At 56.8% G+C, this 24,200-nt stretch overlaps 1 protein-coding gene across 2 annotated transcripts in view; it reads left to right on the forward strand.

Moving 5' to 3' along the window:
- Window positions 1-21,934, forward strand: part of SLC28A1 (solute carrier family 28 member 1) — a 50,881-nt gene extending 28,947 nt beyond the window's left edge. For both annotated transcript variants that reach the window (XM_051834250.2, XM_017337565.3), the window contains exons 9-18: window positions 3,602-3,682; window positions 5,523-5,603; window positions 8,374-8,499; window positions 14,241-14,371; window positions 16,299-16,467; window positions 16,586-16,783; window positions 20,080-20,161; window positions 21,007-21,105; window positions 21,207-21,318; window positions 21,534-21,934. In XM_051834250.2, coding sequence (XP_051690210.2) covers window positions 3,602-3,682; window positions 5,523-5,603; window positions 8,374-8,499; window positions 14,241-14,371; window positions 16,299-16,467; window positions 16,586-16,783; window positions 20,080-20,161; window positions 21,007-21,105; window positions 21,207-21,318; window positions 21,534-21,600 — 1,146 coding nt within the window. In that variant the 3' untranslated portion in view covers window positions 21,601-21,934. The remainder of the gene's footprint in view (window positions 1-3,601; window positions 3,683-5,522; window positions 5,604-8,373; window positions 8,500-14,240; window positions 14,372-16,298; window positions 16,468-16,585; window positions 16,784-20,079; window positions 20,162-21,006; window positions 21,106-21,206; window positions 21,319-21,533) is intronic.
- The last annotated feature ends 2,266 nt before the right edge of the window (window positions 21,935-24,200 follow it).

Raw genomic sequence — 24,200 nt, forward strand, 5'->3', positions numbered from 1 at the left:
CAGAATCCAGGCTGCTTCCTGCTGAGCTGGGGACCAGCCCATCTGCAGGAAGCAGAGCCTCTCCCTAGGGACTCTCTAACCCTCAACGTGGCCGGAGCCTGGAGCACAGTGCAGGGTCACACGGCGGGCCCCTGGCTGGGTCGGCTTGTCCGTCGCCCTCGGCCAGGCTACAGCAAAGCCATGGCAGGACTTACTGTACTTGGCTTTTGCGTGAAAGGGATGCTCCAGGTCCATCTGGGCTGCTGTAATGAAAGCCATATGTGGAGTGGCTTGGAAACAGAAGGTTGCTTCTCCCAGTGCTGGAGGCAGCACGTCCAAGTTCAAGGTGCTGGCACAGTAGATTGGGCTGAGCACGGAGTGGGGGAGGGGGCTCTCTCGGCCTTTCTTAAAAGGGCACTGATCCCATTCATGTAGACCCCCCTTTGTGATGCAATCACCCCTCCCAACAAAGGCATCAGGAGGGCCACAGACATCACCTGAGTGCAGAGAAACAAGCCACCAGCACTGCCACTCAGGGTCCCAGCAGCGCCTGGCAGCCTTCCTGGGGCCAGCAGGTGCAACAGGTGTGTGGCGGGGGGGCAGGTAGCCCACTCCCCATGGCCTCCATGGAGACGGTTACAGGCACCTCGGCTGCTTTGAGGATCAATGAGTCAGCACACACGGGGCACGTGGCACATAGTGGGACCTCGTAGCAGGCACGTAGTAGGACTACCATGTGGCACTTCCTTCCCTTCCCCACAGCCACACTGCCTTGGGCTGCTGTTGTCTCAGGTGCGGCAGGCCCCAGGGGCGCTTCCTGGGCTGTGAGGTCACACTGACCACACAGACTTCATTCAGGATTAAACGTCCCACTTCAGATAAGTGGGGGTCGGGGCCAGCGCTGTAGCATAGCAGATAAAGCCTCCACCTGCAGTGCCAGCATCCCATGTGGGCACTGGTTCAAGTCCTGGCTGCTCCACTTCTGATCCAGCTCTCTGCTGTGGCCTAGGAAAGCAGTAGAAGATGGCCCAAGTCCTTGGGCCCCTGCACCCACTTGGGAGACCTGGAAGGAGCTCCTGGCTCCTGGCTTCGGTCTGGCCCAGCCCTGGCCATTGTGGCCATCTGGGGAGTGAGCCAGCATGTGAAAGATCCCTCCCTCTCTGTGTGTGTCTCTCTCTGTAACTCTGCCTTTCAAATAAATAAGTAAATATTAGGAAAAAAAGTTGGGGGGGTCTTCTCTCTTCTGTTCCCTTCTCTTTTCCTCCCCAATCACCATATAATCCCCAAACACAGCTTCCCTTCCACCAAAAATGCCCAACTCACAGATAGCAAATCTCCATTGGTCCCAATTCTGCAGCCGGGTCCCCTCCCAGCCCGGCCCAGTCCCTGCAGTGCTTACGTGACCAAGAGGATGCGCCGACTAGATGGCACTGGTCCGTGCTGCTCTCCACGTCTCACTCCCGGGTGGTGACGTCAACCCGCCCACACTAGGGCTCCTCCAGGAGGCAGGGAGCCATCACGAGGCAGGAAGAGGACTTTGCAGTCAGTTCCCTGTCAGGGGCCGTTCCCGGGGGCCGCGAAGCCGGTGACAGATGTGCAATGGAGCAAGTCCAGATGAGCGCAGGGCCAGGAAGGGAAGACTGCCCGGCAGGGTTCAGTTCTCAGCCCTAGTGGAGGCACCGGGGGCTGTCTCGGCTCCCAGCCTGCGAGCCCCATTCATTTTCAGCTGGAGCCTGAACGCGATGCAGGACTCTGCTTCCCCTGAAACAAAGCCAGGCCTGCCCCAAGCCCTCGGCTCGCTCTGGGCACTCACCTCGGTCTCCAGGGACCCGCAGGCGGCTGAGCCCCACCATCTGTCCCCCGCTTCCTCTCCAGAGCTCTCCGATGCGACACGGCCCACCCCCTCCTGGAAAGCGGCCCCTCCGCTCTGTCACCCCCTCTCCTGGATGTCCCCCAAGCTCTGCGGCTTCTTTTCAGCCCCCTTCACGGCTCCTCCTTCAGTGACGCTGACCCCAGGGCCCTGCCCTTGGCCTCCGGGCCTCGTCCTTGCAGGGGAAGTAGGCAGTTCCACAGCCCCAGCACATAAGGTCCTTGGACTACCTGGGACCACAGTTACCCCCTGACTTACAATGGGGTGCGTCCAGAGAAAATGCCTGGAGCCCCCGACCTCCTGGGCTGTGCAGCTCAGCGGCACAGGGCACTGCAGGGCCCCGGTGATGTCCCCTTGTGACCACAAGTGGTGCCGCTGCCCCAGCATCACCAGAGAGGACCGGACCGTACAATGCTAGCTCAGAAAAGATCCAAGGTCAGAGTGCAGAGCCCGGTTGCTACTTAACACTTTGATGCCAGTGGAGAGTCGGAATATCTTTAAAGTGAGCCATAACGTTCCCAGCTGCTTTCTTTTCTTCTTTTTTAAAGATATATATTTTTTTATTTACTTGAAAAGCAGAGTTATAGGGGTAAGGAAGACACAGAGAAATCTTGCATCCACTGGTTCAATGCTGAAATAGCCACAAAGACCAGGGCTGGGCCAGGCCAAAGCCAGGAGCCAGGAGCTTCATCCAGGTCTCCCACGTGGGTGCAGGGGCCCAAGACTTGGGCCATCTTCCACTGCTATCCTATGCCATTAGCAGAGAGCTGGTTTGGAAGCGGAGCAGCCAGGTCTCGAACTGGTGCCCATAAGGGATGCTGGCACAGCATTGAAGGCTGCAGCTTTACCTGCTACGCCACATGGCCACCCTCTGCCCCCACCTCTCCCCACCCAACTTCTTTCTGCGTGACTAATTATTTTAAAACTGTTTAGCACAGATAAGACACGAACAGAGCAAACATCCCACGGTACGACAGGGCACAGGTGAAAGACGAATCCCTCTCTCCCGACACCAAGGCACGCAGACCTCCCCCCACTGCCCAGGGCACCTGCTGCGGGTCCTTCCAGTGTCATCCCGTGTCTACTTGAGATCATGCGCGGTGCCCTTCCTGGCCCCAGAAGCAGCCTGGAAAGTGTAGCCCCATTCTCACCGCTTAGGTTACCAAACTAGGCTGCTACAAGACATGTCCGATCCTGGGGGTCTGCCAGGATCAGCGGGATTCAGTGAGGAAGCAGCGCTGGGGTGGGGTCGGGGCCTGGTGGCGGGGGGGGTGAAAAATCCTGGAGTGCTGGGTCTTAGAGTGGAGGTGGCCTGTGGCCCGTGAGGCCCAGCCTGGTAGTGGGAAGCAGGGTGACAGGAGGAGACGCTGGTACTAGGTAGACGACAGTCCCTCTTTCTGCCCAAGGCCTGGCGAGAGGTTGAGGTCAGAGTCACAGAGCAGGGACTGGGTTCAGGGAGGAGGGGGCAGCATGCAAGGTGCTAGGCCCTGAGCTAGCTCCCTTCACTCTCACGGCAACCCTGGAGGTGGGCATTTGTCCCTGGTGTAGACACAAGGATTCAGGAGGTAGGAGTGAGGCCGTGGCGCAGGCCCATGGTGCTAAGGAGTCGGGGAGTGTGGCTAGGTGGGCAGGGCTGAGGGAGGAGCAGGCGGGACCAAGGGCGGCCCACGAGGCCCCGTGTCTCCTGGGCCCTGCCTGGCCCCCTGCCACCTTGCCTGCCTCTCACCTGGGCTCTGCTCTCTTTGCCTGCAGGTTCTGCCCATCATTGTCTTCTTCAGCTGCGTCATGTCCGTCCTCTACTACGTGGGCCTCATGCAATGGGTGATCCTGAAGGTGAGCTCCTGAGCCCAGGGCCCGGCTCTGCCAGAGCCGCCTGCTCCCGAGGCCCACGCCCTCCCAGAATCCCTTGCTCCTGGGGTCCATACCATCCCAGAATCCTCTGCCCAGAGTCCACATCCTGTTAGGCCTCTCTGTTCCCAGGGTCTAAACCCTCCCAGAGTTCCTCGCTCCTGAGGTCTATACCATCTCACAAGCCTCTGCTTCCTGGGTCCACACCCTCCCAGAATCCCTTGCTCCTGGGGTCCATACCATCCCAGAATCCTCTGCTCCCAGAGTCCATATCCTTTTAGATCTCTCTGCTGCCAGGGCCCACTCTCTCTCTGGATCCACTACTTCCAGGGTCCATACTCTCCCAGAATCCCTTGCTCCTGAGGTCTGCACCCTCCCAGGCCCCATACCCTCCCAAAGTCTGCTGCTGTCCAAAGACCCTTTCACAGAGCCCTTGCCACGAAACTAAGGAGACATGGCACCAAAATCCAGTGCAGTCTTTGTGAGGGAACCAGCTACGTACAGCCTTGGGGCTGCCCCGAGAAGGCGAGAGGGGGGATAAAAAAATTCTACCAAAAAGACCTGGAGAGGTCAAAGCAGTGGCCACGCTGGCCAGAGACTGCTGGTTCACATGTCAAAGCCTGCGCTTAATGTTCAAAAAATTGCCACACAAAACCCGGATGTGGTGCACGGCCCTGGACAGCTGTGGACTCAGTAACAGGCTCTGAGCTTTTAGCTGAGGGGGCTCAGAACCCATCAGCGCCATGAGGTGCTGCCAGCAACGCCAAGCCAGCCCGTGGTTATGCTGCCAGGGCCCGTCGCTCAGCAACAGAGGCGGCTGTGTCGCACCCAGGGCCACGACAAAGGGAACCGTCAGTGAGACAGGAACAGGGCACCGAAGCACACTCCCCACGGGAGGGTGGAGGAACAAGGCCTGGGAAGAGGAAGTTACAGGGTGGGGCGTGGGGGTGGGTGGGGGTGGGGGAGGCCGTCTCTGAAAACCTGGATAAGAGACGCAGGGGATGGGGGCGCCTGGGGGCTGCCAGCAGAGGTGAGATTCTGGGGGTGCAGACTGCATCTTGACCGAAAGGAGGAACTGCTAATACAGTGTTTCCCAAAGTCCTTGCTCAAGCCTCTAGCTCCACCGCGTGCCGGCAAATGTTACCAGGTGTGAGGGGCTCGTGGCCCAAAGATTCGGGGAGACTGGGCCAGATGCCACACTTAACACGCCCAGGCAAAGCCGGCGTGCATCGGTCACCTCCCATGGGTGTGTGTGCACTCGGCAATTCTCAGATATGTCCAGCCGGGGATGCGTCTGGCCTGGTGATGGGGCATGCATTGAGCAGCTCTGCTCCACTGACCAGAGCTCTCCCCGGTGGGTTCGGTGGCCGTGGGAAACGGAGAGGACCCCTGGGTGCAGGCGTGGAAGGGGAAGGTGATTGGGTCTTCTGGGGTGATGTGGGCCAGGGGACCTGCAGCAGAGCCCCACAGGCTGGGGGAATCTGTATACACCAGAGCTTATTTGGCTCGTGCCAAGAACTTGCACCTGCGTTTAGCAAGGGCCTCTGAGCTGCGCGGAGGGCCAGCGAGCAAGGGAGACGGAGAGAGGAGGCGAAGCGGGGCCCACTCGGCCTTTTATCAGGAGCTCAATCCCGCAACATCCAAGGGCAGAGCCACCTCTGAGTCACCTCTCGCAGGCGCCCCAACGGCAGGCCAACTTCAGCATGAGTCTGGAGGGGCCTTCCAGCCCTGGGGAGGGGGAGGGGAGGCTTGGAAGCGCTCCCGCCCTCTCTCTGAGCTGGGCCTTACCGCTGCCAGCCCGCCAAGTGCACTCTGCTTCCTCCAGATCGCGTGGCTGATGCAGGTCACCATGGGCACCACGGCCACCGAGACCCTGAGCGTGGCAGGAAACATCTTCGTGAGCCAGGTGGGTGCTGAGGCCTCCCCGCCCCCGGCCTGGGCTCACGGGCTGTCCCTGGGGCTCGGATTCAGATCCAGAAAGAGCCCAGAGGGCCACCAAAGGCTGCTCACCTGGGGACGCGCCATCGAGGGTGCACTCGGAGGGGCATTGTCCAACACCTCCCGCCGTGCTAGCCCGAGCTGCCTCTGTCAGCCCAGAGCCTCTCAAATCCAACAGGTGGAGCCCAGCGTTCTCATTCTCCTTCCGGGTCAAAGTTCTTTCCACTACATCATTTGACCTTTTTTTTTTCCCTCCTCTTTGTCAAAATGTATTTTCCAAAGTAGATGCGACTCTGAGGGTGCCCCAGTCTGACTCTCTGGCAGAAGGCTTGAGCCTCCCAAGGCAGGGACCCCGGAAGCCACGGCAGTGTCTGTGCTGGCCCCACCATCTAATGTTTGCGTCACCAGGAGGCACGCTTGCCAAGGGATGGCACGCTTCACCAGCCAGTCTAGGAAACTTTGCAAAATATTGGCATCTTTTTTTTTTTTTTGCTAAGATGCAAATGTACTTATTTCAGAGACTTTTCCGTGGCTTTGTTTTTTAGCCGATGTCTTAACTAGTTGACCCCACTCTAAACTTCTTAAGACGTCCAGCATGAGCCCAAAGAGGGAAAGAATGTTAAAAATACAGAGAATTTGTAACCACAAATGTAACTGATGCTTTTGCTGAGGAAACAACAGATTGTAGGTGATTGTGACACTGGGTGATGCGAGGAAGCCCCCAGGTAAATTCAGCCGAGGCCCCGCTGTTGGCCAGGTTGATCTGGGTCTCCGGCCTCATTTCCTGCAAGGGGAGGCTGCCTTGCTTCTGCCTGCAAAGGGGCGCCCTGGACCCCCTTCTCTTCCCCGTGCACACCCCCTCCCTCCCTCCCTAGAGCACCTGGGCCCATGCTCTGCAGTGCCCTGCCCTGGGTGCCTAAGGACGCATCTCCGATTTGACAGCCAAACATTGGGAGGCCTCCACTCCCCCACTCCTCGCAGTGCCAGTGACGGTGCCGACATGCACAAGGCTGCCATCACACCTACCCTGTCCGCTGCCGCCCCCACCCCCCAGCCTCTCACCTCCCAGCTCCTTTTCCGGCTTTCATACACCTGCCCCAGGGACTTGTAATAATAGAAACCAGGCCATGCTGGGTCCCCTTAAACAAGCCTGCTCCCCCCTCACCTGCACCTCCAGGGCTCACCAGCCCCTCCACCTCATCTGGAGGCAGCTTTGCCAGCTTCTCCCTGCCTCAGGGCCTTTGCTATTTGCTCTGCCTGGAATGGGCTGCGCTCCCAAACTGTTAGCTGGCTCCTGGCTCAGTAGTGTCAGATCTCGGCCAAGCCTAACCAAGTCACCCCTAAGAGAGGCCTTGGCTCTCAATTGTGTGTTTTGAAAATGTATTTAAATTTGAGAGAGAGGCAGAGATACCATCAGCTGATCCACTCTCCAAATGTCTGCAGCAGTAGGGGCTGGGCCAGGCCAAAGCCAGGAGCGTAGCGGCTAAGACACCGAGAACTCCATTTCAAATGCCTCTCACCACTCGCAGCCTTTCTCCATTATCTGCATGGCTTTTAGCTCCAGCCAAAGGCATTGCTTAGCTGCTTGGGTCCTGACTGATTATCCATACCTCCAGGAGCCCCTCCCAGCTCCACTGCACCCAGGATTTAAACCCTGTGGGGGCAGGGCTTGGTCTTGTCTAGCCCTGTACCCCCATCCATGGAATAGCGCCTGGAAGGCCGGAGGCTCTGCTGACACCCCCCCCCCCCCCCCCCCGCCCCAGGCCGCAGTCAGCTGCAATGCCCAAGCAGCTCCAAAACTTCATTAAAAGTTCAGGCCTGGGCAGCCCTCTGCTGTGGCCAGGGAGTGCAGTGGAGGATGGCCCAGGTGCTTGGGCCCTGCACTCCATGGGAGACCAGGAAAAGCACCTGGCTCCTGGCTCCTGCCATCGGATCAGCGCGGTGTGCCGGCCACAGCGCGCCGGCCGCGGCGGCCATTGGAGGGTGAACCAACGGCAAAGGAAGACCTTTCTCTCTGTCTCTCTCTCTCACTGTCCACTCTGCCTGTCAAAAAAAAAAAAAAAAAAAAAAAAGTTCAGGCCTGGGGGCAAGTGTTCAGCCTAGAGGTTAATTTGCCAATTAGCACACCCCCTCCCACATCTGAGTGCCTGGGCACCATTCCCCACTCCAGACTCGGGCTCCTGGCTCCAGCTTCCTGCTAACGCAGACCGTGGGAGGCAGTGGTGCTGGGGCAAGTACCTGGATTCCTGCCACTTAAACAGGAGGCTGGATGAAGTCCCCAGCTCCTGGCTTTGGCCCCAGCCGGGGGCCGTTGTGGACATTCGGGGAGCGCTCTCTGCCTCTCGTGTTAACCACAGCCACAAACACTCGGAGCTGCCGCCCATCCTTTCGCGAGGGCAGGGTAATACTCCGCCTCTCTCTGAGTCCGTTTGCTCTGCTGGGATTGGGGGTGGCCACGTGTGTCTCAGAGGTGTGCGTAACAAAGGGGAGGTGCTTGGTGGGGGGCCGGGCCCTGGCAGGTGGTGGACAGGTGGCTGGGAGGGGGATTGTTTGACTGAAGTGGGCACCGCTGAGGCTCAGAGAGCTCAGCCAGACAGGTGCTCACCCCACTACGGGCTTTTTCCATGGGACCCCCCCCAGCACTGTCGCCTGCCCCTCCTGGGGTTGGGGGCAGTTTGGGGGCAGGCGGGTGCCTGGTCACGTCAGCTCTGCCTGTCTGAGTTCTCTCCGGTTTGCAGACCGAAGCTCCTCTGCTCATCCGGCCCTACCTGGCAGACATGACCCTCTCCGAAGTCCACGTGGTCATGACCGGAGGCTACGCCACCATCGCCGGCAGCCTGCTGGGCGCCTACATCTCCTTTGGGGTAGGTGGAGCCCTTCCTCTGCCTGCCTGTGCCAGGGACCTGAGTCCACCTCTAGGGACCCCCATGCAGCTCCTGGCGGAAGCAGCCCTGGCTTTCTCTCTTGGGGCCTGAAGCCCGGGGAGGAACACAGCAGGTGGGCCAGCTGCACGGGGCTCGCTCTGACCTCTCAGGGGGCTACCGGTCAGAGTCCTGGTGTTTCACTTGCTGAGGTATTGTTTTGTGTTTTTTCTTTTCTTTTTAAAGACTTATTTAGAGGTCAGCATTGTGGCACAGCAGGTTAAGCCACCTCCGGTGAGGCTGGCACACCTGGGAAAGCAGCACAAAGTGGCCCAGGTGTTTGGGCCCCTGCCACCCGTGTGGGAGACCAGGACGGAGTCCCAGGCTCATGGCTTCAGCCTGGCCCAGCCCTGGCCATGTGGAAAGTGAACCAGCAGACCGAAGATATCTCTCTTTCTCTGTCATTCTGCCTTTCAAATAAAATAACCTCTTTTTGTAAAGATTTATTTGAAAGGTAGAGTGACAAAGAGACAGATTTTCCATCTGCTGATTCACTCCCCCAATGGCCACATGAGGCCAGGAGCCTGGAACTCCATCCGGGTCTCCCACACGGGGTGGCAGGGGCCCAAGCACCTGGGTTGCCTGCTGCTGCTTTCCCAGGCACAGGAGCAGGGAGCTTCGGAAGAGAAGCAGCCGGGACTGGAACCTGCGCTCATCTGGGATGCCGGCGTCCCAGGTGGCAGCTTCACCTGCCGCACCACAGTGCGGGCCCCATGCAAGGGATTTTAATATCCCGTCTCCCAGATGAGGAATCAAGGCTCGGGGAGATGCCCAAAGCCAGAACCCGAGCCTGGGTCTGTGGGGCTCCCAAACTCATGCTTATTTCTCCGTGCACCACATTGAGATGGGTCCTGGAGGTCTGTCCTCCTCCTCCTCTTTCCCCTGCCCCCTCTTCCCCCCTCTTCTTCCCCTCCTCTCCTCCTCCCCCTCCACTTCCTCTCCTCCTCCCCCTCCACTTCCCCTCCTCCTCTCCCTCTCCTTCCCCTTCTCCTCCCCCTCCCCTTCTCCCCCCTCCCCCTCTCCCTCCACAGCCATCTGGCCAGGCACCCCCAGTCTGGAGTTTTAGAGGCCATGGCTGGCTTGCACCTCATCTCACCAAGCCCAACAGCAGGTGCACCCCTTCCCACCCCACCACCAATAAGTCTTCTGGGGGAAAATTAATGTTTTAAAAAATGGGAACCCCAAACTTTGTTTCTGAAACTTTTTTGTAGTGGAATATTGGGGGGCATCCTCTTTCCAGGCTTGGGGCCTGTGCATTTCTGCAGCCTGCTCCGGGCCCTGTTGCCAATTAGAAGAACAGCTCTGATGTCCCTTCCAGCACATGGAGGCTGCCAGCATTCCTGTCATCACGTAGAACTTGACACTGGGAAATCTCTTTCACAAGCTGGCTTAAAACCCAGCCTCCAGCAAGAGCCTAGTCCAGCTCTGGGCAGTCTGGCCTCCCCTTGGATTGAGCTTGGGTACCCACTTGTCTTTAGCCCCCCAGAATGTTAGAAGCAGCGTGGATCGGCCATGTGGCCCTGGGCATCAGGTTTGGAAGCGCCAGGCTGTGACCACAATTGAGTCCAGGAAAACCACCTAGCCCCACCTTCTTTCTCCCCTCCTGCCTCTGGATCTGAAGCTCTCGTCTGCCCCCACCTGGCTGTGGGCCGCCACTGCACTGCCCCACCTTGGTCCACTGCCCAGCCATTCCCTCTCCCTCTACCCAGTCCTTTGCCACCTGGTCAGTTTCCCACAGTGTCCATGCCTACAAGGGATCTTCAAAAAGTCCATAGAAAATATATGCACAGGCTTCAAAATAAATCGGCACCCAAAATAAGCTTATCTTGGAATGCCATTTGCCACAAAGTTTTTATTTTAAAAGATTCATTTATTTGAAAGGCAAAGTGGCAGATCACACACACACACACACAGAGCGAGCTAGCTTTAATTCACTAATTCACTAATTCACTGCCAATGGCTGCAATAGTCAACAAAGGCTGGACCAGGCTGAAGCCAGGAGCCAGGAACTGCATCTGGGTCTCCCACGTGGATTGTAGGGACCCAAACGCTTGGGCCACCCTCTGCTGCCCTCCCAGGTGCATTAGCAGGGAGCTGGACTGGAAGTGGAGCAGCCTGCACTGGAACTGGCACTCCCATTTCAGATACCTACATGCCCTGGCTTAACCTACTGCGCCGGAACACCTGCCTGTCCACACATTTTAGCAGTCCCACCTACCGCTTCCTCTTCACCGTCTTTCCCAAGGGCGCTGAAGAAGGCCCTGCTCTCCCCGCCAGCCCCTGGACACCAGTCTCTGTACTCTGGCTCTGGGGCCGCCGTGGCGGGACACCCAGATGTGAGCTTCACACTGTGCACACAGGGGCAGGTGGCACTGGGGACTCAGCCCGCGTGTGCCCCAGGGGCAAAGGGCAGCCCCAAGGACGAGGTCTGTGAGATCCTGAGCGGGGCCACATGAGAGTCTACTACTTAGTCTACACATCTGTGAAATGGGTAGAATTACTGCTTGTCCCGCATCAGTACAAGGAGGGAAAGCAGTAATGGACAGAAAACACTTAACATGGCATTAGAGAGGAAGTTGTTTTTGGTTTTTTTTTTTTTTTTTTTTTTTTTTTTTGGACAGGCAGAGTGGACAGTGAGAGAGAGAGACAGAGAGAAAGGTCTTCCTTTGCCGTTGGTTCACCCTCCAATGGCCGGCGCACCACGCTGATCCAAAGGCAGGAGCCAGGCACTTACCCTGGTCTCCCATGGAGTGCAGGGCCCAAGGACTTGGGCCATCCTCCACTGCACTCCCGGGCCACAGCAGAGAGCTGGCCTGGAAGAGGGGCAACCGGGACAGAATCCGGCACCCCGACCGGGACTAGAACCCGGTGTGCCGGTGCCACAAGGTGGAGGATTAGTCTAGTGAGCCACGGTGCCAGCCGGAGAGGCAGTTTGTTTTGTTTTGTTTTTTGGTCATGGGAGGGGGCTTCAGAAAGTTCACAGAGGCTGGCGTTTCGCCTAACGGTTAAGATTCCTGTGTCCCACATACCTGGGTTCAAGTCCCAGTTCCGGCTCCTGGCTCCTGGCTCCAGCTCCCTGAGAGATGGAGATGACGGCGCTGGTAGAGGGGCTCCTGCCTCCCATGTGGGAGACCCAGAATGAATTCTGGGCTCCTGGCTTTGGCCTGGCTCAGCGCCAGTCGCTGCAGGCGTTTGGGGAGTGAGCCAGCAGCTGGGAGATCTCTGGCCCTCTGCCTCTCGAATAAATAAAGAGACACATTTTTAAAGTTCACGGAAGATGTGCGCTATCTTTTCATTCCACTTTTGTACAAGCTTCTTGAAGTACCTTCTCATTAAGTGCAGAAATCAATCCAGAAACTGCTTTGAAGTTATTTGGATTTAAAATCTGCCCTTCGTTGTTTTCTTAAAATGGATTTTATTTTTATTTTCATTTTATCTGAAAGAGACAGAGGTAACTTCCATCCACTGGTTCATTCCCCCAAATGCCTACGACAGCCAGAGCGGGACCAGGCTGAAGCCAAGAGCCAGGAACTCCATCCGGGTCTCCTGCGTGGGTGGCAGGGGCCCGAGTGCTTGCCTCCCAGGGTGCACATTAGCAAGGAGCTAGATCCGAAGCAGAGGGGTCAGGACCTGAAGCAGGCTCTCCTGTGTGCCCTGGTGCCCCAAACAGAGACAACTGCATCGCCAAACGCTCGCCCCCTACAGTCAGCCCCCTGTATATGCAGTTCCACATCTGTGGATGAAAATATTTGAAGAAATACCTGGGTGTGTACTGAATGTGTACAGACTTTTTTTCTTGTCATCATTCCCAAATCAATACAATAGGACAGCCGTTTGCATGGCATTTCCATTGTATCAGGTGCTGTGATAAGTCATTTAGGGATGATTTAAAAGATACGGGAAGATGGGCGTTAAGTTCTAGGCAAATTAGAGGGTGCTTTAAAAATTTGTGGAAAACAGCATTAAAAGATAAGTTTGTGGGGCCGGCACCGTGGCTCACTAGGTTAATCCTCCGCCTGTGGCACCGGCATCCCAGATGGGCACCGGGTTCTAGTCCCGGTTGCCCCTCTTCCAGTCCAGCTCTCTGCTGTGGCCAGGGAGTGCAGTGGAGGATGGCCCAAGTGCTTGGGCCCTGCACCCGCATGGGAGACCAGGAGGAGGCACCTGGCTCCTGGCTTCAGATTGGCGCAGTGCCGGCTGTGGCGGCCGTTTGAGGAGTAAACCAACGGAGGGAAGATCTTTCTCTTTGTCTCTCTCTCTCTCTCACTGTCTATGACTCTACCTGTCAAATAAATTTTTTTTAAAAAGTAAAAAAAAAAAAAAGATTGTGTTGGCACAAAAATACAGTGGATGTGGATCATGGATACCTTAACTGCTGGGCCAAATTCATATTATATATAAATTAAAGATATATATTAAAGATTATTTATATGTATTATATATTAAATGTGTATTATATTAAATATATAAATAAATATATTGTATAAATAAACATAGATATTAAATATATGTTAAAGATTTATTTATTTATTTGAAAACCAGAGTTACAGGAATTTTAGAAGGGAGAGATCTCCCATCCACTGGTTCACTCCCCAGATGGCCACAACAGCTGGGGCTGGGCCAGGCCAAAGCCAGGAACCTGGAATTCTGTCCTGGTCTCCCATGTGTTTGGGAGCTGGATCAGAAATGCAGCAGCCAGGACTCAAACTGACATTAATAGGGCATCAAGCCAGCGCCGCGGCTCACTAGGCTAATCCTCCACCTTGTGGCGCCGGCACACTGGGTTCTAGTCCCGGTCGGGGTGCCGGATTCTGTCCCGGTTGCCCCTCTTCCAGGCCAGCTCTCTGCTGTGGCCAGGGAGTGCAGTGGAGGATGGCCCAAGTGCTTGGGCCCTGCACCCCATGGGAGACCAGGAGAAGCACCTGGCTCCTGCCTTCGGATCAGCACAGTGCGCCGGCCGTGGCGGCCATTTGGGGGGTGAACCAATGGCAAAGGAAGACCTTTCTCTCTGTCTCTCTCTCTCATTGTCCACTCTGCCTGTCAAAAATAAATAAATAAATAAATAAATAAAATAGGGCATCGTAGGTAGAGGATTAACCCAGTGCTCCACAACACTGGCCTCTAAACTTACCTTTTAATTCCAATTTTGCACAAACTTTTGCACAAATACCTTGACTATCACCAGGGTTGAACTGGGCTACCTCTTCAACCCATCCCAACTCTCAGCTTCTGGAACTCGTCTAAACTGGCCCAAACCCCTGAGTTGTACTAAGGAAGCCCAGATCCTGGGGGCCAGTGGTCAAGGAGAGACACCCTAGAAGGGAGGAAGAACCTGGAGCTTAGAGCCAAAAGATGTGATGGGTTCGAATCCCTTGTCTTCCTGTATCTTGGATAAGTCACATTATATGCTTCTGGGCCTCGGTTTCCCTGCCTGTAAAATGGACACAGTGATAGTCACCCTGCCTGACTTATGGAAGTCCTGGCAGGTAAACACGGGGTCCTGTCCATGCGGCCTGTGATCCTCTACTCATACAGGGTGTGTGACTATTATTAATGATGATGCCAACAGGAATGAGGCGGAGGATGGGCCAGTGGGCAGAGTGCATGCCCCACTGCCCTGGGCTGCCCTCCTTGGCCCCCGACATTTCCTAGGCCCACTCCCCACCCCACCCTCCCCCTCCTAGATCGACGCTGCCTCCCTCATCGCTGCATCCGTGATGGCCGCCCCCTGTGCTCTGGCACTGTCCAAGCTGGTCTACCCCGAGGTGGAGGAGTCCAAATTTAGGAGCCAGGAAGGCGTGAAGCTGACCTACGGGTAAGCGCGGCGGGGGGCCCGTGGCTGGGAGCACAGGTGGAGGCGGCAGTGGCCCTTGTCCCACCCATCACCACCTTCCAGCGAGCCCTGCTCTGGCTGGGGCCTCCCTCATGTCCTAATTTCCAATCTGTAACCAGCAGGAAGCAGAGGACTGGCCAAGGCCTGGGAGTGAGGTCTGGGGCAGGAGTGTGTCTCACAGGCAGGCTCACGCAGGGGCCCTGGGCCATGTGCCAGGCTGCAGCTCAGCCCACGGGGGTGTCACCGAGTACCCAGCGGGTTAGCTGGTGCCTGAGCAGGGGACTCCATGGGCAATGCCAGCATTGTTTACAGTGTTCCCGGAGCCGTCTTTACAAAAGGGAAAAGAAACGTAGCTTAACCCGCCCAAGGGTCCTCCAAAGTAGGGAATTAAAGGGTAAGTTGAGGCGTGGGTGTTGAGCCTGGCGGTTGCGACTGCAGGTAGGACGCCCACATCCCATGTCAGAGGACGTGGCTTCAGCACCCCGCTGCGGCTCCCGACTCCAGCTTCCTGCCAGTGCGCCCCCTGGCGGTGATCCCTCCAGCGACCGGGTTCCTGTCACCCCTGTCGGAGACCGGAATTGGGTTTTTCACTCCCAGCTTCGGCCTCAGGAAACGAACCCGCAGACAGGAGCGCACTCTCCCTGTCTCTCTGCCTCTCAAATCAATGTGTTTTTAAAAAATATTTATTTATGTATTTGAAAAGCAGAGTTATATATATAGAGAGGTCTTCCTTCCTCTGGTTCACTCCCCAAATGGCTGCAACGGCCAGAGCTGGGCCAATCCGAAGCCAGGAGCCAGGAGCTTCTTCCAGGTCTCCCATGCGGGTGTAGGGGCCCAAGGACTTGGGCTGTCCACTGCTTTCCCAGGTGCATTTGCAGGGAGCTGGATTGGAAGTGGAGCAGCCAGGACTTGAACTGGCGCCCAGATGGGATGCCGGCACTGCAAGCGGCAGCTTTATCTGCTACGCCACCGCACCTGTCCCCATAATTATATTTCTAAAAGGCAAATTCGCATGGGCACAAAGTATTTTTGAAATCTGTGCATATGAGGGGCTCTTCAAAAAGTTCATGGGAAATGCATACTACCAAAAACCTATGCATGGATTTCAACAATATTTTTTGCACCAAAATAAATTTACCTTGAATTCCATTTTTCTACAAACTGTTTTGAAGGAAAATGAAAATAACAGTAATACATATGTTGTTATCTGGTGTATCCAAAATATTGTCATTCTATCATGTGATGATATAAAAAATGATGAATGAGATATTTTTACATTCTTATTTTGTGCTTATAACACAAGGCAGTCTGCACCAGCCTCCTTTCTTTTCTTTTCTTTTTTTTTTTTTTAGATTTATTTATCTATTTGAAAGCCATAGTTACACAGAAAGAGGAGAGGCAGAGAGAGAGAGAGAGAGAGAGATCTCCCAAACGTTGGTTCACTCCCCAGTTGGTCGCAATGGCCAGAGCTGCACTGATCCAAAGTCAGGAGCCAGGAGCTTCCTGAGTCTTCCCACGTGGGTGCAGGGGCCTAAGGACTTGGGCCATCTTCCACTGCTTTCCCAGGCCATAGCAGGGAGCTGGATAGGAAGTGGAGCAGCCGGGACTCGAACTGGCGCCCCTACGGGATGCCGGCACTGCAGGCAGCGGCTTTACCCCCTATGCCACAGCGCCAGCTCTCAGCCTCCTTTCAAGAGGTCGAGAGCTGCACCGCACCGATGGCTTCTGTCAGGGCAGTGCCGCACAGGGAATCTGGGGCTGCTGCTTTTCTGTCCTGGGGTCTCCCAGGGCACCCAGGGTCCTCTCATCCTGAAATGCTCTGTCCAGGGCGCCTCCTGGGGCTAAGGCTGGGGCCCCTCGGTGCTGGCGGGGACCGGCCGGTGGTGATGGCTCTCCATGCCCGTGACAGAGACGCTCGGAACCTCATAGAAGCGGCCAGCAGCGGGGCCGCCATCTCGGTGAGGGTCGTGGCCAACATTGCTGCCAACCTGATCGCCTTCCTGGCCGTGCTGGACTTCATCAACGCTGCCCTGTCCTGGCTGGGAAGCCTGGTGGATGTCCAGGGGCTCAGCTTCCAGGTGCGAGTCCAGCCTCCGCACCGGGCACGGCCGTAGAGGGGTGGTCGGTGGTGGTCCTGCGGGTGGCGGGCGGCCGCTGGAGCCCCTCCCTCCTCGCCTCGCGCCCTCCTGCCCACAGCTCATCTGCTCCTACATCCTGCGGCCCGTGGCCTTCCTGATGGGCGTGGCCTGGGAGGACTGCGCGGTGGTGGCGGAGCTTCTGGGTGTCAAGCTCTTCCTGAATGAGTTTGTGGCCTATGAGGAGCTCTCCAAGTACAAACAGCGCCGCCTGGCGGGGGCCGAGGAGTGGATGGACTCCCAGAAGCAGTGGATCTCGGTGAGTGGCCTCTGCCCAGACACACCCTCCCAGATCTCTCCTCCTGGCCCGGGAGACAGCTTCCTTGGGAAGCTGATGTGCAACCGTGGATCCTGGGGCCGGCTGCTGCGCACCTGGTCTCTTCAGCTGGACAGCAGGGGTGTGACACCTGCTACAGGAACCCCAACAGAACACATGCGGGCATCCAGTGATCTGGATGGGCAAGTGAGATGGGGCCTCTCACCACCACACCACTGCTAACACATCAGGTTCCACCCAGGGTTTGGCTGTTTCTGTGAAAATGTTTATATTTGGGGTCCGGTGCTATGGCGTAGTAGGCTAAGCCTTCAGCCTGCGGTGCCAGCATCCCACATGGGTGCCGGTTTGTGTCCCGGCTGCTCCACTTCCAATCCAGCTCCTTGCTTCTGGCCTAGGAAAGCAGTAGAATATGGCACAAGTGCTTGGGCCCCTGTACCCATGTGGGAGACCCGAAGGAAGCTCTTGGCTCCTGGCCTTGGATCAGCTCAGCTCTGGCCATTGCAGACTTTTGCAGAGTGATCCAGCAGATGGAAGACCTCTCTCTCTGTCTATAACTCTGCCTCTCAAATAAATACATAAAAAAATTTTTTTTGACAGGCAGAGTGGACAGTGAGAGAGAGAGACAGACAGACAGAAAGGTCTTCCTTTGCCATTGGTTCACCCTCCAATGGCCAACGCGGCCAGCGCACTGCGCTGATCCAATGGCAGGAGCCAGGTACTTACCCTGGTCTCCCATGGGGTGCAGGGCCCAAGCACTTGGGCCATCCTCCACTGCACTCCCGGGCCACAGCAGAGGGCTGGCCTGGAAGAGGGGCAACCGGGACAGAATCCGGCGCCCCGACCGGGACTAGAACCTGGTGTGCCAGCGCCGCAAGGCGGAGGATTAGCCTAGTGAGCCGTGGTGCTGGCCAAATAAAAATATTTTTTAAAAAAGAAAATGTATATATGTATTTATTTGAGAGGCAGAGACAGACAGGTAGGCGGGCAGGCAGACAGAACTCCCATCTGCTGGTTCACTCCCCAAATGCCCACAAGAGCCAGGGCTGCGCAGGGCAGAAGCTGAGAGTCAGGAGCTCCATCCGGGTCTTCCATGTGGACGGCAGGAACCCAGGCACCTGAGCCACCATCACTGCCTTCAGAGGTCTCATTGGCCGGAAGCTGGAGTCAGGAGCCAGAGCTGGGTCTAGAATCCGTGTGCTCTGAGAACGACCACGGCCATCTGATATACCCACCCAGAAATTTATTTTTTATTTTAAAAACTATTTATTTATTTGAAAGGCACAGTTACAGAAACAGAGAAGCAGAGGCAGACACAGAGAGAGAGAGCGAGGTCTTCCATCTGCTGGTTCACTCCCCAAATGGCCGCAAAGGCTGGGTCAAACCAAAGCCAGGAGCCAGGAGCTTCTTCCAGGTCTTCCATGAGGGTGCAGGGGCCCAAGCGCTTGGGCCATCTTCTACTGCTTTCCCAGGCCACAGCAGAGAGCTGGATCAGAAGTGGAGCAGCTGGGACTCCAACCTGCACCCATACGGGGAGCCGGCGCTGCAGGCCAGGGCGTGAACCGGCTGTGCCACAGTGCCGGCTCCAGAGGTTCATAAGCTCTGTAAAAGTCTATAAAACTCTGTGCAACCTTCCTAAAGGAGCACAAACTCTAGTGCCTTTATTTGGAATGGAAAAATCACCCGTGTGCTCAGCACGCTCACACCTATTGTTCTTTACATGTTTTCTTGTACTCTTGGAGAGCGCTTACGGAGTTGCTATCCTGTCTTAACTGTACTGCGACTACTTTTAAAAAGGGTGCCTCTGTGCCCGAAGCATCCTTTTGGGGGCTTACCCGATGCCCTGCTGTTGGAACATTCCAGTGACTTCCGTCGAGATGGCATCTTGTGCCCAGGTTCCTTCCTGGGAACTTGCCCAGATGGGCGCTGACTGAGTCCCAGGGCCTGGGTCCCCGTGGTTGCTGACAGTGGCTTTCCCTGCCGCCAGCTGTGCCTGGGAGCGTTTGTTTCGCCACACACCACGCAGCACCAAGCAGCCTCCCTGGACAAATGAGGTTTGCAGCCTCCACCAGCAAATGAGAGTGTGTTACTTTCATGTGCATTTCTCAAACGACTGGGAAGTGTCCACAGGAACTATTTCCTTTGCAATGATCTCTTTAGATTGTAAATGAAAAAAAGAAAAGTTTGCATGGAGTTAGTGGCACAAGTCCCCCCTCCCTCCCCTTCCTCACCCTCTCCTGTGGTCTCACCCCTCTCAGTCTAACTGAGCACACAGCTCTTCTGGATCTCTTTCAATGGACTTCATTCCTTCAACAACTATTTGCTGAGACCACTAAGGTGCCAGGTTCCCCGCTGGGGAATAACAAAAGGGGGGATCGGGGAATTAGACTGACCTCAGAACGCTTATATCCACTGAAAGACACAGGCAAAACATAATAAAGCAAAGGAATTTTTTAAAACCCCACAATTTGTGTAAGTACTATGAAGGAAACAACAAGAAACAGTAGGGATAGGAAGGTCTTTGGTGGCTGGTCTGATCAGAAAAGGCCCCCTGAGCTGTGATACTAGGCAAAGACTTAGAGGAAGGCATCGGGACCAGCCAGGAGAAGCTGGGACCATTCTGGACAAAGGAAGAGGCATGTGCAAAGGCCCTGAGGTTGAAATGCATGGGGTGTATTTAGAGCGCTCAGAGGGGATAGTTACGACTGGAGCAGATGGTAATCGTAGACGACAGTGACACAGGCCAACGGGCAGCAGGTTACTGAAGGTCTGACATGTTGCATTGTGACACCATTGGAGCGTGACTGTGGGTGAGCGGGCAGGGGAGCAGGTGCCTTATTTTTTTTTAAAAATAACATTTGTAGAAACTCTTTATATTTTAATGATATGAACCCTTCTCTGTTTTCTGCTTATGTCTACTCGGGCCTCCTCCTGCCAACCCCTCTGTGGGAGACCTGGAGGAAGTTCCTGGCTCCTGACTTTGGATTGGCCTAACCCCGGCCATTGCAGCCATTTGGGGAGTGAACCAGTGGATGGAAGACCTCTCTCTCTCTCTCTCTCTCTCCCCCCCTCCCCCCCTCTCCCTTTCTCTCTCCCTTTCTCTCTCCCTCCCTCCCTCTCTCTGCCTCTGCCTTTCAAATAAATAAATAATCTTTAAAAAAAAAACCAGCCAAGGATTAAGCAAATGCCGGAAAGGAAATGGGTGAAAAGCAAGGGCGGGCGGGTGGGGAGAGGTTCCCCCACCAGGGGGCGCCCTGCTCGCTCATCTTGTGTCTTCTCAGGTCAGAGCGGAGATCCTCACCACGTATGCTCTCTGTGGATTCGCCAACTTCAGCTCCATCGGGATCATGCTGGGAGGCCTGAGTGAGTGCCGGGGCCTCCTCCCCTCTGGAGACTTGGGGGCCCCTAGGCCTCCACTGTCCCCTTTGTCTAGGGCAGGGCCTGGGTCCTCCCCGCTGGAGGTGGCCCAGGAAGTTACACCCTGACCTTGTAGACCAAGCCTGGCTCAGGGGTCTGGGAGAGAGGGAGTGCGGTGCCTGCCGGTCCTGGTCCTCTGAGCCTTGGCCTGTACCTGGTCCCACGCCCGTAAGGGCCTGGCAGGCCTGGAAAAGGGAGTGGGGGTGGGGTCTAGAGGGGAAGAATCCGCACAGATCTCAGGCTTTTTACAAATAACATCCATGCTTGCAGTCCCCCTGACCATAATCAACCCATTGTACAGAGAAGGAAACTGAGTCTTGAAGCTAAGTGACGGCCCACATCCTCAGATACTAAGCGGCTGAGCCTAGATGAGGGGACTTCCAAACGTTTGTGGAAAACAGAATTAAGAGATAAACTGGGGGGTGGGGGGACAAGCATTTGGCCTCGTGGTTAAACCTCTGGTTAGGATGCCTGCGCCCCACATCAAAGAACCTGGCTTCAGTTCCCAGCCCCAGCTCCTGACTCCCTCTTGAAACCTGGATTGAAATTCCTGGCTCCCAGCTTCACACACACACGCGCGCGCGCGCGTGCGCGCACACAGAGCAGGTGTGCGGGGCCCACGGCCGTCATGCATGTGCACACACACACACACAGAGCAGGTGTGCACACACGGACACACGGGTTTGCGGACCCACGGCCGTCACGCATGCGCACACACTGCCAGAGCCCAGAGTGCGTGCGGCCAGGGCAGAGCGGCTCGCGGCCCCCTCAGCACCCCCTTCCTCCCGCAGCGTCCATGGTCCCGCAACGGAAGAGCGACTTCTCCCGCATCGTGCTGCGGGCACTCTTCACGGGGGCCTGCGTGTCGCTGGTGAACGCCTGCGTGGCAGGTGAGTGGCGGGCTGGGGGCGGGTGAGGCTGGGGGCGGGGCACCGGGGCTCCGCCCATCGCTGCTCTCGCCCCGCCCCGCCCCGCCCTGCCCCGCCCGCAGGGATCCTCTATGTGCCCCGGGAAGCTGAGGTCAACTGCACGTCGCTGCTGGGCACGCCGCTGGGCAGCAGCAGCTTCGAGGTGTACCAGTGCTGCCGCGACGTCTTCCAGAGGTGAGCAGCCCGAGAGGGCTGCGGGAGACCCAGGGGCCCCCCGGGAGAGGGCTCGGCACCGGAGCAGGGCGCAGAGGTGGCATGGCTGCAGCTGAGGAAGGAGTGACAGCCAGATCTGGGAGCAAGGGCGGACCAGAGGCCCGGAGCAACTTCCCCAAGGCTGCACAGCCGAGCCAGGCCTGGAGCTCACCTCCTGCCCTCTGCTTCCTTCTCAGCTTGGAGTTCAGCCCCGGGGCCCTGGACAACTGCTGCCGATTTTACAACCGCACCATCTGTCCCTAGCCGGGATGGAAGGACTCCTGTGTCTGCATCTCCCCTCCCGGGCCCCTGGGCCCATGGGGAAGGGGTGATGGGGGCAGCAGGCCATGGGAGGACACCTCCCGCTCCCGGCTCCTACTGCCCCAAGCAGGGAACCAGGAATGCTCAGGGTCCCCTCTGCCCCCCTGCCTCCCCCACACACCCCAAGCCTTGTCCCCTCATCTCCCGTGTCTCAGCTTCTGCTTCCCCTCCAGGAAACCCCCTCCCCCTCAATGTTTCCCAAAGTGGTATCTGTGCATCTCTGTCCCATGCTGCCATGGTGCGCTGGGTTTGGAATAATTAAAGTTCCGTAAGGGTGGAGGGTTGGTTTGTTGTTTTGGTTTCCACTTTTACATGGGCTTGTCCAAGCTTGATGTGGCTGTGCTAAGCGGTGCTTTCCAAATGGACTTGACCACAGGCATCCTTCTGACGGAAGCATCTCTTGGTGGCAGGTTCCGTGGAACGCAATGGGGAGCCACTGGGTACCATCCCAGCTGCCTCTCTCTCTGCTGTCCAGCACTTGCTGCCACCGCCCACGCGGGGAGGCCGCTGCTGTCACCTACTCCGCAGGGCCTAAGTAGCTCCCTAGAGGGGAAGAGGAAGAGGGAGGATTTGCACCCAGGCCGTCCAGGCGCAAGCAGCGGTGTGTGGTCTCTGCCAGGTTTGGTCACCATCACCTGCCTGCTCCTACTTCCTTCCTGCTTCGGGCAGCCCTGGCCTGGCACGGAGTGTGAGCCCTGGCAGCAGTCACGTGGTGTGGACTCAGTGGGCCAGGTCCTCTTTGGCTGGGCCAGGGACTTTGGTTCCAGTGGGTGCTGGCCTGGCTCCTGGTGACCTCCACAGACTGACGTGGGTCCCTGTGCTCAAGGCTTGGGTGCTTTTCTTAGCTCTGCACAGTGGAGGCTTGGCCTGACCCTGGGCTAGCCCCTTGCCTCGCTCTGTGCAGCCCCCACTCTGACCCTGCCCCCTGCTCCGGCTCCTGTGGGCCATCAGCAGGTGGACTGCACAAGCCCCGCCCAGGACCGCCCCCAAACCCTCCTTGATTACCGGTTAGCCTTGAGGACTCCCCTCGACCTCCCATCCATCCCATGGCCAGTGGCATTTCCTGGGGGCCTGGAAGCCCCTGGGGGGGGCAGTGTTAGGCTCAGCAGCTAAGACCCTGCTCCGGACACCTGCATCCCATATCAGAGTGTCTTGGTTCAAGTCCTGACTCTACTTCTGATTCAGCTTCTGCTAATGCACACCCCAAGAAGGCAGCAGATGAGGGCTCATGGACGTGGGTCCCTGCCGCTCATGAGACCCAGATGGGGTTTTGGGCTCCTGACTCTGCCTGGCTGTGGTGGGCATTTGGGGAGTGAACCAGTGCGTGGAAGAGCTCTCTCTCTCTATGTGTGTGTGTGTCTCAGCCTTTCAAATAGATCAATAAAGTTAATTTTTAAAAGATTTTATTAATTTATTTGAGAGGTAGAGTTACAGACAGTGAGAGGGAGAGAGAGAGAGGTCTTCCATCTGCTGGTTCACTCCCCAGATGGATGCAATGGCCGGAGCTGCGCCGATCCGGAGCCAGGAGCTTCTTTCCCATCTCCCATGCAGGTGCAGGGGCCCAAGGACTTGGGCCACCTTCTACTGCTTTCCCAGGCCACAGCAGAGAGCTGGATCGGATAGAACTGGCACCCATAGGGGATGCCGGCGCCACAGGCAGAGGATTAACCTACTGTGCCATAGCGCTGGCCCTTAAAGTTATTCAAGAAAGAAAGAAAGAAAGAGAGAGAGAAAGAAAGAAGGGAAAAGGAAGGGAAAAGGAAGGAAGGAAGGGAAAGGAAAGGAAGAAAGAAAGAAAAGAAAAGGAAGAAAGAAAGAAAGAAAAGAAAGAAACCGTAACCCCCTTGACCAGAATTCTCAGGCTGGCCCTGAGTGGGTGTTTGTGGTGCTGAACGGCCACACTTCAGAGCCAGGCGTGTACCTTGCCACATCCTTTAGGGAACAGACGCGGTCGGAACCACAACCTCTAATCCTACAGTCGCAGATCTCACCCTCTCCACCACCCACACACCAGGAGGGTGGGACTCAGACACTGCTCGGAGATAGCAGGTGCCCAGGCTGAACTGCGCTCCAGGCGACAGGTGGGTTGGTGCAGATGCCCCACGCAGCCACTCCTGGCAGGCATCATGAATCAATCACAGTACTCCTCTCGCTGCATCCATCCAGAAGGGGCTTCTGAATCCACATGCGCTCAGGCCCGCGTGCGCCTGCCTAGGGATTGATTGTGCCTTTGCAGGAGAAAATTTGCTGCCCCTCTGGTACATATGCTGCCATTGATTTAATGTCGCTGGCCTGCGGCAGGTGTGAAGGGGTCTGGTGTGTGCTTGCCTGCTGGGAATGGTGTCTCCCCACACTCTACCCACTGCCCCGCCTCCGGCCGGTGCTGGCCATTAGCGGGTGTGGCCTCAGGGAGGTGAGCGGGTCACAGGAGTGGAGCCCTCGTGCGTGGGTTGAGTACCCCCTCGCCCCTTCCGCCACGCGAAGCTGCCAGTGTGCAAGCCGGCCTTCCATCCTGCCCGCACCCTGACCTTGGATCTGTAGCC

The sequence above is a fragment of the Oryctolagus cuniculus genome, chromosome 12, assembly GCF_964237555.1.
Source record: "Oryctolagus cuniculus chromosome 12, mOryCun1.1, whole genome shotgun sequence".
In the NCBI taxonomy this organism is placed as follows: domain Eukaryota; kingdom Metazoa; phylum Chordata; class Mammalia; order Lagomorpha; family Leporidae; genus Oryctolagus; species Oryctolagus cuniculus.